The sequence below is a fragment of the Danio rerio genome, chromosome 23 (genome assembly GCF_049306965.1).
Source record: "Danio rerio strain Tuebingen ecotype United States chromosome 23, GRCz12tu, whole genome shotgun sequence".
In the NCBI taxonomy this organism is placed as follows: domain Eukaryota; kingdom Metazoa; phylum Chordata; class Actinopteri; order Cypriniformes; family Danionidae; genus Danio; species Danio rerio.
The window spans coordinates 30,494,992-30,511,662 of record NC_133198.1 but is presented as its reverse complement, the minus strand read 5'-3'; the positions used below and the strand labels follow the sequence as shown (position 1 = coordinate 30,511,662).

The 16,671-nt window shown below is 36.6% G+C and overlaps 1 protein-coding gene across 4 annotated transcripts; it reads left to right on the top strand.

Annotated features, from left to right (window-relative positions):
- Nucleotides 1-515: 515 nt before the first annotated feature.
- Nucleotides 516-14,788, top strand: troap (trophinin associated protein). Of its 4 annotated transcripts, none has more exons than XM_073939075.1 (16): nucleotides 516-638; nucleotides 801-875; nucleotides 4,599-4,818; nucleotides 6,493-6,655; nucleotides 7,071-7,201; nucleotides 7,359-7,407; nucleotides 8,848-8,987; nucleotides 10,791-10,854; nucleotides 11,167-11,300; nucleotides 11,397-11,463; nucleotides 11,541-11,608; nucleotides 13,029-13,127; nucleotides 13,210-13,317; nucleotides 13,404-13,692; nucleotides 13,787-13,956; nucleotides 14,040-14,788. In XM_073939075.1, the coding sequence occupies exons 2-16, from the start codon at nucleotides 820-822 to the stop codon at nucleotides 14,112-14,114; spliced, it is 1,833 nt and encodes a 610-aa protein (XP_073795176.1). In that variant the 5' UTR covers nucleotides 516-638; nucleotides 801-819; the 3' UTR covers nucleotides 14,115-14,788. The 4 variants fall into 4 exon arrangements, with proteins under 4 accessions (XP_073795176.1, XP_073795175.1, XP_009295227.1 ...); XM_073939074.1 differs by having other exon boundaries at nucleotides 13,784-13,956; XM_009296952.4 differs by having other exon boundaries at nucleotides 6,493-6,979.
- Nucleotides 14,789-16,671: the final 1,883 nt, after the last annotated feature.

Sequence of the window (16,671 nt, the reverse complement as noted above, 5' to 3'; positions counted from 1 at the left end):
CCTTTCAACTGTCATTTATTAATTTATTTTCCTACAGGTTGGTTCCATTATTCATCAGGGGTCGCCAAAGTGGAATGAACAGCCAACTTATCCAGCATATGTTTTACACAGCGGATGCCTTTCCATCTGCAACCCAGCACTGGGAAACCCCCATTCACACACACCTACACTACGGCCAATTTAGCTTATTCAATTCACCTATAGCGCATGTCTTTGGACTCGGGGGAACACCCGGACGAAACCCAGAATATCCACCCAGAATATCTACACACAAATGCCAACGGAATCAGCCGGGACTCGAACGTCTTTCAACTGTTCATAATTCTATTGTGCGCCAGACGCCGGTCAATATGGAAATAGAGTCAACAGAACAAACGGAAGACGTCACGTGATTTAAAGCCGCATCTTTGTTGCCATAGTATTGTGGATGGCGGGCAGCGATTGGCCGATGTCACATCTTCGTCAGCCAGTCACGATGCGCGCTTTTTACAAACTACTCCGGAAGTCAACATGTTAGTATTGCTTTGGCGAGCGTTTTCCCTGGGCCTGTGGAGGGAGAGACGCTTGAGCTAGAAAGTCCTGTAGCTTGAAAACAACATTAAATAAGCTACAGTTATTGCTTCATTTCGGGTCTCCTGGTATGTATGTATGTGTTGTAAATTTGTTCGCCTCGCGACTTGGAGCATGGAGCTATGTGTTCAGAGCCTATGCTGTTACTGGTGTTGTTATTACTCTGTTTTTTGATTGAGCGGAATTTGTTTCAGCATTTTATGACTACTCACTATAGTCGTTTTTAACAGACACTGAACCACTTTCGAGATGTCGTCCTCGAACCCTCTGCGAGCCCAGAACAGAAGCCAGCAGGATCAGACAGGGTGAGTGTGCATCAGGCTGCTCCATCCACAAACAGCAGTGCAATTATTTGTTACTATTGAAATGTATCTTAAAATAAATACCTCCTTTTTAGTTGCATGAAAACAAAAACTACAAAATACAGCAGCCACAAATGTATCAAAATAAAATACTGTATTTTTCTATTTTAAGAATGCTACAAAATACTTTTACAAGTAAGCATGAACCTTTATTACAAACCTTACATCAATAGGCCTATTCGATCAATCCCTTTAGTAGTAAATGTGAAGTAAATCATATTTGATAGCAACAGCTTTTCTCTGAGTACGTTTTAGCAGATTCTCTGCCACCTCGTTCACCTCTATTGGTGTACATGAGTAGATATCTATGCATATTTTACTCGTCTCTTTTTTTATTTATTTAGTTTTTTTTTTTTGTACAAAATTCATGCAAAAAGCATACAGAAAGCCCTGTTCAATGCAGATAATGAGTTTAAATATAGTACTATATCTGTTGATTATGTGTCCATCCATTGTGTGGCCAGTAAAATTGATATAATCCCTGTATAATGTTTATTCAATCTCTTTACATTTTTATATTTTACAAAGGGGATAAATGAAGTGTTTAAGTATTTTTTTTATTTTTTACATTTAAAGATTTACAATGACAAAACTGGTATATGTGTCTCATTTCGTCGTATACAATAAAATGGCCATCTATTATGTAATCACCAATAAAAAAATGTAAAAAAGTCTTTCAAGGTACATTCTTTAAAAACTCCCATAGAGGATTCTAGAAATGCCAGAATTCATCAAATTTTTTATGCAAATCATAAGTCAGTTTTTCTAAGGGTAAGAAAATGACAATCTGCTTAATCTACATATTGACCGAAGGAATGTTAGGTGAGGACCACAGCAAAAGAATACATTTTCTTGCTAGATATGTACTAAAGTGTAACACAGATTCTAGTCCATGACTAAGGTGTAGAGCAGTCTTACAATTCAAAAGATAAACAGGTGGAGATTCAATTTAATTCAATTCACCTATATTTGTATAGCGCTTTTACAATGTAGATTGTGTCAAAGCAACTTCATAGAATATTATAGTAAATTGAAACCATGTCAGTCCAGTTTTCAGAGTTTAAGTTCAGTTCAGTTTAGCTCAGTTCAGTGTGGTTTAATATTCAATACTGAGAGTCCAAACACTGAGGAGCAAATCCAAAGATGCTCAGCAGTACGGGTCCCTATCCAAAAGGTTTACTTATAATCTTCTGAACTAATTTGTGTATTTCTTTCCAGGATGTCCTAATCATGTCACAGTCACAGAATACTTGCATCACAGTACCAACATTGAATTTGCACTTAAAACAACATTGAGAAACATTAGGAAATACCTTATTTAGACAAACTGGTGTTAAATAAGTTTAGTAAAAGAAATAAAATTTTTGGTCATGGTTTGAAATCGTGGCACCTTTGAGAAATATGCCAGAACAGACCGAAAACCCTTCTTCTTCATTAAGATATGTTCCACAGTCTTGAAGCTTTTAATTTTTTTAATATTTTTTCCACAGGATTTTTCATACGGCAATTTTTTTTTTGTAATCGAACTCTTCAATAGGCCTGCTTAATGTAATACATGATTTCAGAAAACTAAAAAACTCCAGTTTTAGTAATTTCCTTATGTAATTTCCATATTATTTCTTCAAAGCACAACTTAAAAACATGATATCTCAAAATAACTAAAAATGGAGTTATCAATTTTTGCAAATAAACTCTTCAAATATATCCTGCTGGTGCCATATAACCCGGGTCAGGTGTTTTTGACTAACCTATATAGACTAAATTGCTGTATTATTAAATATAAGTGTTCCATATATTGTCCCACTTTGACATCTTTAGTCAGACATCTTTTCTCTTCATTATATACTGCTTGAAATTTAAACACCCTGTGAAGTATTGTAGGGATCGCCATGATGTGATGCATAATTTTCTTATGTAACACTATAAATACATTTTCTGTTCTAATTTCAATTCTAGGCAAATAACTGAGAAAGCACCAATCAGATGCCACATTTTTATGATGTCATCATGTAGACTTCTTATTAAATTATTTTAAAAATACAAGGCACTAAAGTATTTTTATACTAAATATTAATCCATTATCATAAACCCCTGAAAATACTATTTTGTATTTGAAATGCGTATTTTAAATGCATGTATCAGAAATACTGCCCATCCCTGGTTACAGTCTCATCTTTGTACTTGATTAAGATTATTTATTTCTCAGAGACTGTTTTGAATAACAATGATGTTATTATAAAATAAGAAGATATTCTGAAATATTTCACCATGACAATGATGTAGTTTATCAGTTATATTTGTGATAGGGACAGTTCACCATAAATGAAAATGTCCTCTTCTTCAGGTGATTGTAAACTTCTTTTTTCATCTGTTAAACACAAAATAAGATTTTCTGAAGAAAGTTGGAAAAAAGCAATAAGAATAGTAAAATGAAAATACTATTGCAGTCAATGGCAATTTTTTTTCCCAAAATTCTTCAGTATACCTTTCTTTGTGTTTAACAGAAGAAGTGGAGGGTGAGTAGAACTTTATTTTGGGGTAAAATATCCCTTTAAACTTCAGGGTTCAAATTCTCTGAATGTCCTCAGAATCTGTGTAAACACTATATTTAAGGCAAGATATTTTTTAAATCAGCAATTTAAAATCAGTTATCTGCTTACTATCACAGTTTTGATTAATATTTAAAAATCTTTAAAATGTTAAAAAAAAATTTAAAAGCTTTAAATGTGAATTTTTATTGTTCATTTCATTGATGGCACTTTGAAATGCAAAGCAAAATTAATTCTCGTAGCTCCTGAAAATATACTGTGGTAATTATGAAGCTAAAAATCTTGTGCAAGAAACTGAACTCTGAAACTGACACATGAACATGCTCAGCAGTACGGCTGTGGATTAAAGGTAATAATGCTGTAAGTAGTTTTTAGTTCAGTCCCTTAAAATTCTGGTTGCCAATGACTTGACTTTAAGGACCATTGTGTCTTCTAAAATATTTTACTGAGAAAAATAAGTCACTTATGTCCTGGATGGCCTACCAGGAAAATTATAAAAATTAAAAAGAAGATACATTTTACCTGTTGGGCACTGTAATATTATTTCAGAGTCAGTGATGCAAATTTACCCCCAAATTCTCATTGCTGTAACGGATATGGTATTGTCTTTCTTATTGTTTAAATTTATAATTAATTTAGTTAATTTGCTTTGATAAGCATATTTTTGTTTGAAATTGATTTATTCATTCATTTATTTTTTTTCGGCTTAGTCCCTTTTTTAATCTTATCCAGCACATGTTTTGCGCAGCCCTTCCAGCTGCAACAAATCAATAGAAAACATCCATTACACACTCAATCACACATACACTATGGACAATTTAGCTTACCCAATTTACCTATATAGCATTTCTTTGGACTTGTGGGGTAAACTGGAGGAACCCATGTGAAGTCGCAAACATGGGTAGAACATGCAAACTCTACACAGAAAAGCCAGCTGACCCAGCCGAGGCTCAAACCTGTGGCCTTGCTGTAAGGCGATCGTGCTACTCACTTAGCAACCATGATGCCCTTTTTGATTTAAATAATCAGTCTAACTAAATATATCAACTTTAACTCTCTCATTTACAGTGATGCTATTGTATTGATTTGTATCATCTATTATTTTCCATGTCATTAGGATGTTGAAGAGTCAGGATTTGAGGACTAAACCGAGTGCTTCCTCCACGAAAAGAGGATCTGAGAATCTGGATCCCAGTGCTTCTGCTGAAGCTGGAAAGGTTGTCAGTAAACTAAAAGGTGTCAGCAGACTTCCTGTCCTCGCAAAGTCTCTGCAACCAGCTCTAAGTGAACTTTCTCAAAATCCCAATCATAACAAATGGGAACAGAGGCCTCTTGCGGTAAGCACAAACTTTTCTGATCTTTACATAAATTTATTTTATGTAAAGATTTTATGTAAAAATGTACTATAGTATTATAGTATTTAGGGATTTAACTTGTGTTAAAGAGCCCCTATTATGCATAAAAAAATGTCATGTTTTGGGGTCTCCAACAACAAGCTGGCTGATATGCCTTCAAGGTCAAAAAACACTGTCATTGTCTTATAATATGCATTTATTTTTACCAAATTATCCCAACAACTCCGATATGATTCGCTCAGCAATTCATTTGTTCCCAAATCCCTTCTTAGCACGATGCTAAACTACACTGACTGGTGCGAAGACCCAGTCTGTTGTGATTGGTCTACTGCGTTAAACATGAGACAGTGATTAATGGCCACCCTGGCTTATCAACAATTTTGAAGTAGTCAGAGTGCATGTGTGAGCCCAATGCAGGAGTGCATCAAAGCAATGCAGTTTAAAACCAGCATATTGCTCTATTCTTAACCATGACACACATTCAGTTTTAATCCACACAGTGGCAAAAGCTGAACTATTTTGATTGACCGCCGCACATGTGTAGGAACAGCTGACGCCGGCCTTAGCTATGACAAACGGCAGAGGATCGCAAGCTCACAAACGCATTTAAATCCCTACACAAAGCGGCACATGCTGCATTTGTTTTTTCAACATGGTTTTAGATGCAATATGAGAATATAAAAAGGTAATCAGTACAAGCGATTACAAGTAACAAAACAATAAATACATAATTTGCAAGCTACAGAAAAGGAGGCTACCGTTTTATTGCACTTACACTTGTGAGATGGAGGAATAATCTGATCCATGAACTGTCTACTGTAAAGTTTCTGTCAAGCTCTGACTAAATCCCATAAACATCAATAGTCTTTTCTGATCCTTCATTTAACAAACGTCTGACTAATCCCTTGTTTTAAGCGTGTAGATTGCTGAAGCACTTGTCAGAAAAATGACAGGAACAGCACAAGGCTGGGGCTATAATGCTGAGTTTATTTTTGCAAAAATAAACTTCTACTACTGACTCTTCACAGCCTCATGTTTGGATAGGGAAAATAACGCTTACTTTCCCTCACACTTCAGAGCACAGTGTCTTTGCAACATGATTCAACCTGGGACTGCTACAATGTTTGTCTTCTACTTTTTCTTTCTTCAGTGTTTGTGGGCGGGGCTGGGGGTTTACATTTTTCCAGGTCTGTGTGCGCAGGAAATAGCTTGAGTTCCGTATCGACATCACGCCGACATGGCTAAAGACCTGTTACAGTGGCAATTCATTCACACCAGTATGAGTCGACTCTTTTATAGATCAATAGTTTTAAACACGGTGCAACATTCAGATTTAAACATTAGCTTGATATTTCACCTCACTTAAAGCTGTTACACACTGCATGGAAGGTCATTTTCAAAAATCCATAATAGGGGCTCTTTAAATGTTTTGCTTGTCATTAAAATTGATATTTATGTTAAATAGTGTATATTTATTTGAGATGTGAAAGCTTTAGTACTTAAATTTATTTCAGTTAATTCTAATCTTCTTACATGTTTTAATCCTAACATATCCCAGTGAATATTATTTCGTTTCAGTTACCAAAAAAAAGATTCCTTAAAGTTTAGTTAATCATAACTTTGCCACATATTGCTTACTTTTCCATTCACCCCCAGGGTAAAGCTCAGAAAAAAAAGACCTGCACCAAACCTGTTCCTTTCAATTTGTCCCAATCACGGACACGCATTCAGAAGAGCACAGACGTTTCCCAAGGAAAACCACCCTTGATGCCTTCAGCTCGACTCACAACTGCGGAAAAATTGAGGGACTTAAATGCAGGTGCTAAAACTGATACACAGAGCCATAAAACTACCACACCGGGTGTCCTCAGAACTCAGGCAAACAAGTCACCACGACTGCAGTCTTTCAATAATGTGCACTATAAAAACTCCACAGATGGTCACGGATGCTACAATCAAACTGATTTAAGTTCACGCTTAGATTGCATTCATCTTTCACAATCAAAGCATCCTGAACACTCAAGCCATTTATCAAAGGCGTCACTCAGTAAAGTAGATGTTAATTCTGAAAATCAAGCACCAAAGGATAAGCACTGTTTTCAAACTGTTCCGTCAACCGCACAAAGCCATGTAAGCTATAAAGGTGAGTGGCATAACTTCAGATTTTACTTATTGTGTCAATGAAGGAAGTTTTCAAATATATAAACTTAACAACAATTAATGTATGAGTGCAGGATCTTCGCAGAATCTCTCATCAGCTGTGCACAATGTCTTCTCACGTGAGGGATTGAGTGCTGTTGGAGCTCAATGCATGATGCCACGTTTATCTACCTGCCCTTCTGGACCAGGAGCCTCTAATAATTTGGTTAGAAATAATAGAAAAGCTTAGTTTTTTGACCCCCTTATTATGTGTTTATGATGTAATTAGTATGGTAATGTAATAGCAAATTATTTGCTTTAGATAGTTTTTTTTTTATTTTGTTTTGCAAGCTAGCTGGTGCTCATGTATTTTGATCTTTTAGCCTCAAAGAGTTTTGAAGAAGACCCATCATGGCGTTGATGCCACTGCAGGTTAGTTCACCTTTAAAGTGTCCTTGCTTAGCTGTGTTTACAACTGGTATTAAAAGGATGGTAAAACCCAAAAATATAAATAAGCTCACTATTATAGTTATTTAATCACCCTTGTGTGGTTTTTATACTTTTATGAGTTTATTTTTTCTGTTGAACAAAATAAGATGTTTTGAAGAATGCTGGAAGCTGGCATCCATTGACTGCAATAGCTGCCAGCTTCCATCATTTTTCAGAATATCTTCTTTTTTGTCAACAGCAGAAAGAAACTTAAATAGGTTTTGAACAAGTGAAGGGTGAGTGATTGATGACTGAAGTTCTGTTTGTAAAAGCACTTCCACTATTAAGCACATTTTGTTTTTAACATTTTTTTCCAACTGCAGTTTTAGAGTTTTTAGCAAAAATAAATAGTAAAACCTCAATATAATCTAATACCTCCTGTATGCATTTCTCACCATAAAAATGCCCATAGAATGGTGTTAAACAAACACAAACAAACAAACACACATCCACTTTTGACCACTTCCAGAGGTCATGTACACTCACCAGCCACTAAAGTGAACCTTATTTCTAATCAGCCAATCACATGGCAGCAACTCAAGGCATTTAGGCAGGTAGACATGGTCAAGATGATCTGCTGCAGCTCAATTCAAGCATTAGAATGAGGAAGAAAAGTGATTTAAGTGACTTTAAATGTGGCATGGTTGTTGGTGCCAGACAGGCTGGTCTATGTATTTCAGGACTGGCCACTGCTGACCACTGTGTTTTCACACAGAATCATCTTTAGAGTTTACAGAGAATGGTCTGAAAAAGAGAAAATATCTAGTGAGCGGCAGTTCTGTGGGCGCAAATGCCTTGCAGAAGACCACACCGGGTGCCACTCCTGTCAAATAAGAACAGGAAACTGATATTATTCGCACAGCCTCACCAAAATTTGACATTAGAAGACTGGAAAAACGTTGCCTGGTCTGATGAGTCTTGATTTCTGTTGTGACATTCAGATGTAGTGTTAGAATTTAGTGTCAACACCATGAAAGCATGGATCCATCCTGCCTTGTATCAACAGCTCAGGCTGGTGGTGTAATGGTGTGGGGAATACACTTTGGGCTCATTGGTACCAATTGAGCATTGTGTTTTTGCCAGCTGAGTTTGAAAGATCATACATACAAAGACGCAAAGAAAGAAACATACATACAACCTCTAGAGTCGAGACCTTCTCATTAAGTCATGAAAGTTGTTGAAAGTGGACAAATGTGTGCGTGGATTAAAAGACCAGATTTAATATAAATGTAATTCTAATCTGATTATGTACTTATGAGTATCTAGTATCTACTTATGAGTGTGATTTGATCAACCAAAAACACATTTTGATACCAAGTGTAAACAAGGCCCTGCTGCTCTTACTGTTCAAAGAGGTTAAGCTTTTTCTTTCTCCTTATCAAGACAAGGCTGGGCTGTTTTCCCCTGACCCATCAGCACTGCGTAGTATTCTACAGAGTGATGGAACTAGACTGGCGGAGCACACTGGAGCAACACCCAGAGTATCTACTTGTCCCACTGGCAGAGGAACCTCCATTTATTCTGTAAGTCCACTCCATAAACATCCATTCACACATTATGAAGTATTATGTCTAAATTCAAGCAGAATAAGTGTGCGTTCACACTCGGCAGATTTTATTCTAATAAAATTTATTCTCGTCCACTTGCTCTCTTAGTGCCGTACATTTGATGGGTGTATATATTCTCTTTTATCCTAAATAGTTTGCGCAGCTTTCAAGTTGCCGTATACAGACAGACAACTGGGGCTTGTGCACGTGGACATTGTGTGCAGACATCCACAAGTAATTAATAATCTCAGAGACATGAAATTCAAAATGTTTTACTTAAAGGTGCAGCAGGTGTTTGTCTTCAGAAACATTTTTTGTTGTGATGGTTGAACGTTTCTTCACATTCCAATAGTAATGATTTAAGTAATTGATCTACGTGTATTTATATATATTTTTATTTTCTGGGTAAGGCATAAGACAAAAAAATGTTTGTCCAATTAAAAAACGTTGAGCCAATAATACTCATAATTCTGATAAGTAGCTCAAACTGTCCAACAGTAAATTTAGATTTAGATTTGCACCTCTTGTTCACGCAGATCTGCTGTTAGAGCGTGTACACACACTGCTCATTCATGTGCAGACAGCGGTAAAAACAAATGCTAAATCAAAACTTTTTCAAATCCTGAATCATTATTAGAGTTAGTTTTGCACACTAGAGAAAGGATGACACCATGGCTGAAGTATTTCTGTTAGACAGGTAATGTTATGTTTAAACTATTTTAGTCATGCAGAGCTAATGTAGATTGTGTTGTTTTTCAAATAGGTTTGCATGAACCGGAAGCTGCGATCATTTTATTTATTTTTTTCTTTTCTATTTTGAAGTAGTTCCTAGAGAAAAGGAATATTAAATGAGAACGCAGTGGACATGTTTTTTTTTTTTCTACTGTGAGCTGATTGAATGTCTTAAAGTAGGCATTTTATTTAGAAAGATCGGTAAATGGGTTTTGGGAGAGTTATTACAATTCAGCCTTCTCACCATTTCTGTTTGTTGCCATTGCAGTGTCAAAACTCACAATACTGACAAACTGACAGTAATCTGCCCGCAGCTAGCTCTCACCAACTCTCACATAATCACCCCCTGAAGCTAAGCAGGGCTGCGCCCAGTAAGTACCTGGATGGGAGACCACATGGGAAAGCTAGGTTGCTGACCGAAGTGGTGTTAGTGAGACCAACCTGTGGTCTGTGTGGGTCCTAACGCCCCATTATATTGATGGGGACTCGATACTGCTCAGTGAGCTCTGTCTTTCGTATGAGACATTAAACCGAAATCCAGACTCTCAATGGTCATTTAAAAAAAATCCCAAAGAAGTAGGGGTCTAACCCCGGCATCCTGGCCAAATTTGCCCTCCTGTCCATCATGATCTCATAAACATCCCCATATCATAATTGGCTTCATCACTTTGTTTACTCTCCACCAATCAGCTGGTGTGCGGTCTGGCGCAATATGGCTGCCGCCGTGTCATCTAGGTGGATGCTGCATACTGGTGGTGGATAAGGAGATTCACCCCAAAAAATTGTAAATTGTTTTGAGTGTCCAGCAAAGCGCTATATAAATATAAGAAATTATTATTATTGTTATTATTAATCTGTGAATTTAATTGAAAATAAATTTGAATTAAAAGTGCCTTTTTTAGATTTCAGGTTTAGATTACAGGGATAAACAATTTAGTTTTTCTTATGTACAGAAACTATTCACCACAAAACTAGCAATGTGAGCTAACAAAAGCAGTATGTTTAGTTTTGGTTTCATGTGTACATTAAATGCCTTGTTCACTTCAGGCTCAAAGAGTGCCGGTAAAGAAGCCTCAAACAGAAGTTTCAGCAGCAGTAAAAGCTCCTGCAGGTTTGTTCCAAATTCCCCTCAAATACATGTATTCTTAATGAACATATTTATAAGTTTAATTTACTTCTGAGCATTATAAATGAAATCTCTTATGGGAATCATTTGATGCGCTCTATATTGTGATGCTGTGTGTGAACTTGATATTATAGAGAAAGTGCAGCAGGTATCAGTCTATCAAAACCATTTAGAATAAAGCAATATCACTCTTTCATTATAGTTCAGTGTTTGTTGTATGTTTGAGCAGCTTTCAGATCACGTATGCTCTTTTTATCCTGATGCAAATGTTAAGCCAGCAATAATGTCTCCCTTTAGGTAGTGCTGTGTCCTTCTCCCCTGACCCCGCAGCACTGCGTAGTATCCTGCTGAATGAAGGTGTGAGGGCTGGAGGAGCAACACCCAGCAGAGTTTCAGTCTGTCCCACCGGCAGAGGAACTTCCATTTATTCGGTAAGTCTGATCAGAGGGATTCAACTTCTAGTCTTGTGCTAAAATAAAGGAGTTTTAAATCATGTAACTTTTTATTCATCTTTTTATCCATCTCAGGCCCAAAGGGTCCCGGTGAAGAAAAATAAACAAGAAGTCATGGTGACGGCAGCAGTATCATCTCAGTGTATGTTTTGCTCTTCAGTGTTTCTTAATAGAATGTTTTCATCCCCTGTAGTGTCACTGTTTCTTTGTTGTGTGCAGGTGCTAATCGAACACCAGTGATGAAATGGACACCGCAGCGAGTTACAAACACTAAACCACAGTCAATGGTGAATGAAATATTTAACTCTATGTTAGTATGTAGTTTTTATGTTAAAGATGTGGTCCACTATGATATATTTTAAACTTTAGTTGCTATGTAATGTAGCTTAGTGAACATAAACAACATCTCTGAATCCAAGACACTCTAAGTTCAATGCAAAGGGAGATATTGGCTTTTACTGAGTTGGCTCAGCAAAGCCTACAGCAAACGAAGTTTGGGGACTACAAAAAAAATACATCCTGGTTAATGATGTCATAAACCCTTCAGGTTACGCACATACGCTCTGCACAGCGAAGGGGGATGACCAGAGGCACTGTAATGTTATAACAGATAGGCTTCCTGGTGATGTGGAGCTGATCTGCGAATCACAGCACATTATGTTAGCTGACCAATCAGAGCCTCTTGAGGGCAGGTCTTCAGAGGAACTAGGAAATATGATAGTCATTTTCATGTTAGCTGAGTTGCTGTATATAATCAAAGTAGGATATATGAAGAAATAATTATCTACAAGTGAAGCATGAGCACACATTGCTTTACACCCCATAAACACAGCCAAGCCTTAAAAATAGACTCTGTACCACCCCTTTAAGCATTGATTATAAATGTCTTTTATATCCTTGATTTTGTTTTTTCTTCTTCTTTTATTTTACTTTGTTTTTTGGATTTTATTTATTTTTGCATCTTTTATTTTTTATTTATTTTGTTGATTTTTTTTGTTTTTTCAGTTTTTTTTCCTAGGTAGCATTTTTGTTTTGTTTTGATGTTGTGAATGTTTTTGTAGTGTTAGGTTAAATTTGTTTAGATTTTTATAAATTTTTTTTTTGCTTGTTTTTCTTTTATTATTATTATTATTATTATTATTTATTTTGGCATATTTGTCAGTTTAGTGTGTTCTGGGTCCCCCAGTTTTTGGGGGTTTCTTTGATCATTTTTTTTTATTTCGTGTATGTGCATGTGTGTGTGTTTGTGTTTATTTGTTTGATTGTTAGTTTGTATACTTCATTGTCCCCTAAAGGGGAATTTTTTGTGGACTCATGAGCATTTTAGTATATTATAATTCTTTTCACTTCATTCAAGGTGCATTGTTCATACAGAGTCTGAGTGCTGGTAAAGGTTTTTAGTCCTAGCAATTCTGAAATTATTGAAAGGTTTTGATTTCAAATTTACAGAAAGATTGCCATAGCCTTTAGATAAACCAAATCTGATAACACTCTCGCAAACTAACTGATACATGGATGCAACATTTTCTAATCAACACCATAAAAACACAATCTACACAAAAAAATAAAGCCTTTTGAGTTTTTCACAGATCCAATTAACATGAGTGTCCCATGAAAGAGACTTATCTATGTGCTCTCCTTTGTACATTTCAATTTGTTTAGAAATAGTTTCTATCGCAAAATTACATTTACTGTTTCTAATTATAGAGAAAGCTCTGCACCACCCAAAAGATGTCCAGTTTAAGGGACTCGCCGGGTTTTCTTGGATCTCACGACCCCAGCCCTGGTACCTTGATGTGCCAAGAGGTAAAACAGGCTCATTGTAATCTTTTACTTGATCTATATTATAAAGATTGCCAGGTTAATATTGACATTTGATTGTCAACAGGGGGAAAAGGTTGTGCAAAGGTTATTTGAAGAGCAAGAGCAGATGGATGATGACCAGACAGACCAAAATGGCATTGCTTCCCAACAGTTGCTGAACAGTCACCAATCTGTATGATTGTAAAGCACAAATGTATGCAATACTAGTCATTTTTTGATGGCTTAGAAGTGACCTCACATCTTCCTTTCTATATGCAGGTTGAAGCCAAATCAACAGTTACAGAAAATTCAGACTCAAATCTTCATCACACTAAGAACGAAGGCAAGAAAACAGCTCAGCCATTCATACAAGCAGCACACAGAGGGTCCGTCATTGTTTTCTCATCAAGCCAAAGACTTGTATCAGAACACTCTCAAGATAGACTAAAGACCCTAGCTGCCAATCTACAACTCTGTGAAGATCGGCCTACATCTCATAATGCAGCCCAAAGCAATGGATCACAGATCAATCCCAGCGTAGACATGACCAAACAAAGCCAATCGAAAGGTGTTCAGAGCCAATGCAGTTTTCAAACATTCCACAAGCTGACATTTTACACCTCCAGAATACTTTTAACCATTTAAATGTGTTTCCACAGCAGCTATAACAAAGTCTAGTGCTGTATCTGCTCTGCGGAGGCGTCAGACTCCTCTGGAGGAGATGTTTTTGGATGAGGAATGTGCTACCTACACCTCTCGCCTGCTGTCCTGCCCGCTGCAGCCCCGCTCTGGAAACCCAGTGGCCTCCACACTTCTGTTTCAAGACTCTACTGTGAGTGATCCTTCTGATTTTTTGTTTGTTTATAAGCCCAAATGCATCTCTGTTGATGTATGTCATCTTCATCCTCTCGACAGTGTTTTTTACCCATTGGCCTGTCCTCTCCTGTACGTCTGAGCCCTGTCCTGTCCAGTGGTTCTATCAGAGCATAAAGCCAGATGTCCCACAACACATTGCACATTGAGTGGCGCCACAATGGCATCTGAATACATTTCCTAAGAGGATTTATATTGGGGTTTTTAAATGATAAGTAAAATAAGGTTCGTGGTTAACACCATTAGATGTTTTGTTTTATAATATAAATTACAAACACACTCTAAACCAAAGCATTTTTGTTTTGTTTACTTACTAGAAACATACTTTAACGAAATATGCATAATGTTTTTGTGTGTTTAATTTGTGTTTTAAAGCAAAATGTTGTATTGCGAAGCATGTTTACCACAGTTATTTTACGGATAAATTGTTAAAACCTCAGGAAAGTCTCAGTGAACCCCAAAGCAAGTAATTATTTTGGGTTTTGACGTCATTCCTGCCTCCACCTCTTTATTTCTTCAATCAGTCAGTCTTTGTTTAGCCATGCAAGACTGTTTGAAACAGTATTGCTGCTTGCACTTTTGATAAGAAAAGTTGTACAGTTAGATAAACAATCTGTCGTCATTTACAAAAGCAAGGCTTGGATGGATAATTTTCAATGTTGAGCAGACGACAGACTGCAAGTCTGTACATAGAACACTTTTGTTATTTTTACACTGAACTTGTCGCTGACAGGAAACACTGTGTGCTTGTCTATTGTGTAAAGTCTGTAATAAATCTATATATGAACACATATTTTACATTGCTTTTGTGTCATGAATTGGTTCAGTCATTCTTTTATTTTCCTGAAACAATCTGCAATAAGTTTGGAGATGTACTTCATGCAATCAGTTATAGATCTAGGGCAGTGTTTCTCAACCCCTTTCCTGGAGGACCAGCAGCTCTGCACATTTTCCGTGTCTCGTTAAACAAACGTACCTGATTCAGATCATCAGCTCATTAGCAAAGACTGAAAGACCTGTGATGGGTGTGTAAGACAAAGGGGACATCTAAAACATGCAGTGTTGGTGGTCTTCCAGGAACGTGGGTGAGAAACACTGATCTAGAGCATAGGTCTCAAATTCAATTCCTGGAGGGCCACAGCTCTGCACTGTTTTGCTCCAAGCTGATCCAAGTAATCAAGGTGTTTAAGACTTTTTTAGACTATTTAGCAAGAATGAGTTGGAGCTAAACTATGCAGAGCTGCAGCCCTCCAGGAATTGAGTTTAAAGCCATTGATCTAGAGCAGGGGTGGCCAACCCTGTTCCTGGAGAGCCACCTTCTAGCAGATTTCAGTTGCAACCCATATCAAACACACCTGCCTGTAATTATCACATGGTGTTCAGGTCCTAATTAATTGGTTCAGGTGTGTTTGATATGGGTAGCAACTGAAATCTGCAGGAAGGTGGCTCTCCAGGAACAGGGTTGGCCACCCCTGATCTAGAGATTGCTGGGTAAATAGATCAAAAGAAAGGGTTAAAGACATAATACATATTGATGGATATATTTAGAGTCAGAGATCCCATACATTTATAAAAATCCTAAAAAATAATTAACCAGTTTGAAAAATGAGAGAATGGAATTGACATGGATCCATTTCTAATGTTTAAATATGTTTTAAAGCATTTGCTCATTCTCTATTATACTATACTCCTCTCTACCCTCTTTATATTTACTTAAAAACTATTTTTTCGAAGTTATTTGATCCTCCAACATTGCCAATCACTTTTCCTAACAATGCATTTCTAGTATTCCTTAATATGACCAAATATGGCTAAATAGCTTACATTGCATCCCACTCATCATAATTGCATTTTTACTATTTAGAATTTAATTATAGAGCTCTGATTAAGTTTTTATTTATAACAATTGCAATTAGAGAGCTCTTTCAGTACTAGTACAATTATGTTTAGAGAACCCTCTAATTCCTACTAGTAAAAATTGTATTAGAAAGCTCTCTAATCAGAATTTTTGCTGGCAATTTAATTACAGAGCTCTCTAATTCATTTGTTACTGGTAAGAATGCAATTACAGAGCTCGCTCTCTCACTCTTACAAAGGTCAGCACTATTCTTTCTATTGACAATTAAATTCAAGAGCTATAAAAGTGGAATTCTTAGTAGCACTCTAAATCGTTTGTTAACGAGAATGCAATTGCAACGAGAACGTCGAATGCATTTGAAGCTAAATTGGCTTGCCATAGTTGTCTCATGTTCGCTGTCGCAGGTGCTTGGAATTATTTAATGAGTGCTCGAGTGTTTGCTGCAAATGTTGACTGGTAAGCGCATAGGCTTCCCGAACATTAATGATTGAAAACTATATTGATACGGCATATAAAATTGGCATTTCCATGGCCAGTTGTTTTCAGTGTCATCCTTTCACATAGTCCCCAAATCAAAAGTGATAGGCAGCTGTTATTTTCTGCAGCAGTTCACGAAACAAGACGTTAATATAAGTGGATGTTTTCTGTTTTACCAACAAAGGTCGAAAGTCCTCAGAATAATTTGTTGTTCTTACCTTCTTAGTGAATATATTTTTACCGAATTGTTTGTTCATTTGTTTCATTCTCAAATTGACAAGTATTTTAGCTAGTAATTGTTTTGAAAGAACTAGGGACTTGGACGAAACGTGGTAATTT

What these genes read in the sequence shown, in the direction of transcription:
- troap (XM_001334580.8), top strand. Translation starts at nt 820, where the DNA reads ATGTCGTCCTCGAACCCTCTGCGAGCCCAGAACAGAAGCCAGCAGGAT. An exon ending in GAGGAACTTCCATTTATTCG is followed by an intron (nt 11,301 to 11,396) that starts GTAAGTCTGATC and finishes TATCCATCTCAG; the next exon opens with GCCCAAAGGGTCCCGGTGAA. An exon ending in ACACTAAACCACAGTCAATG is followed by an intron (nt 11,609 to 13,028) that starts GTGAATGAAATA and finishes TTCTAATTATAG; the next exon opens with AGAAAGCTCTGCACCACCCA.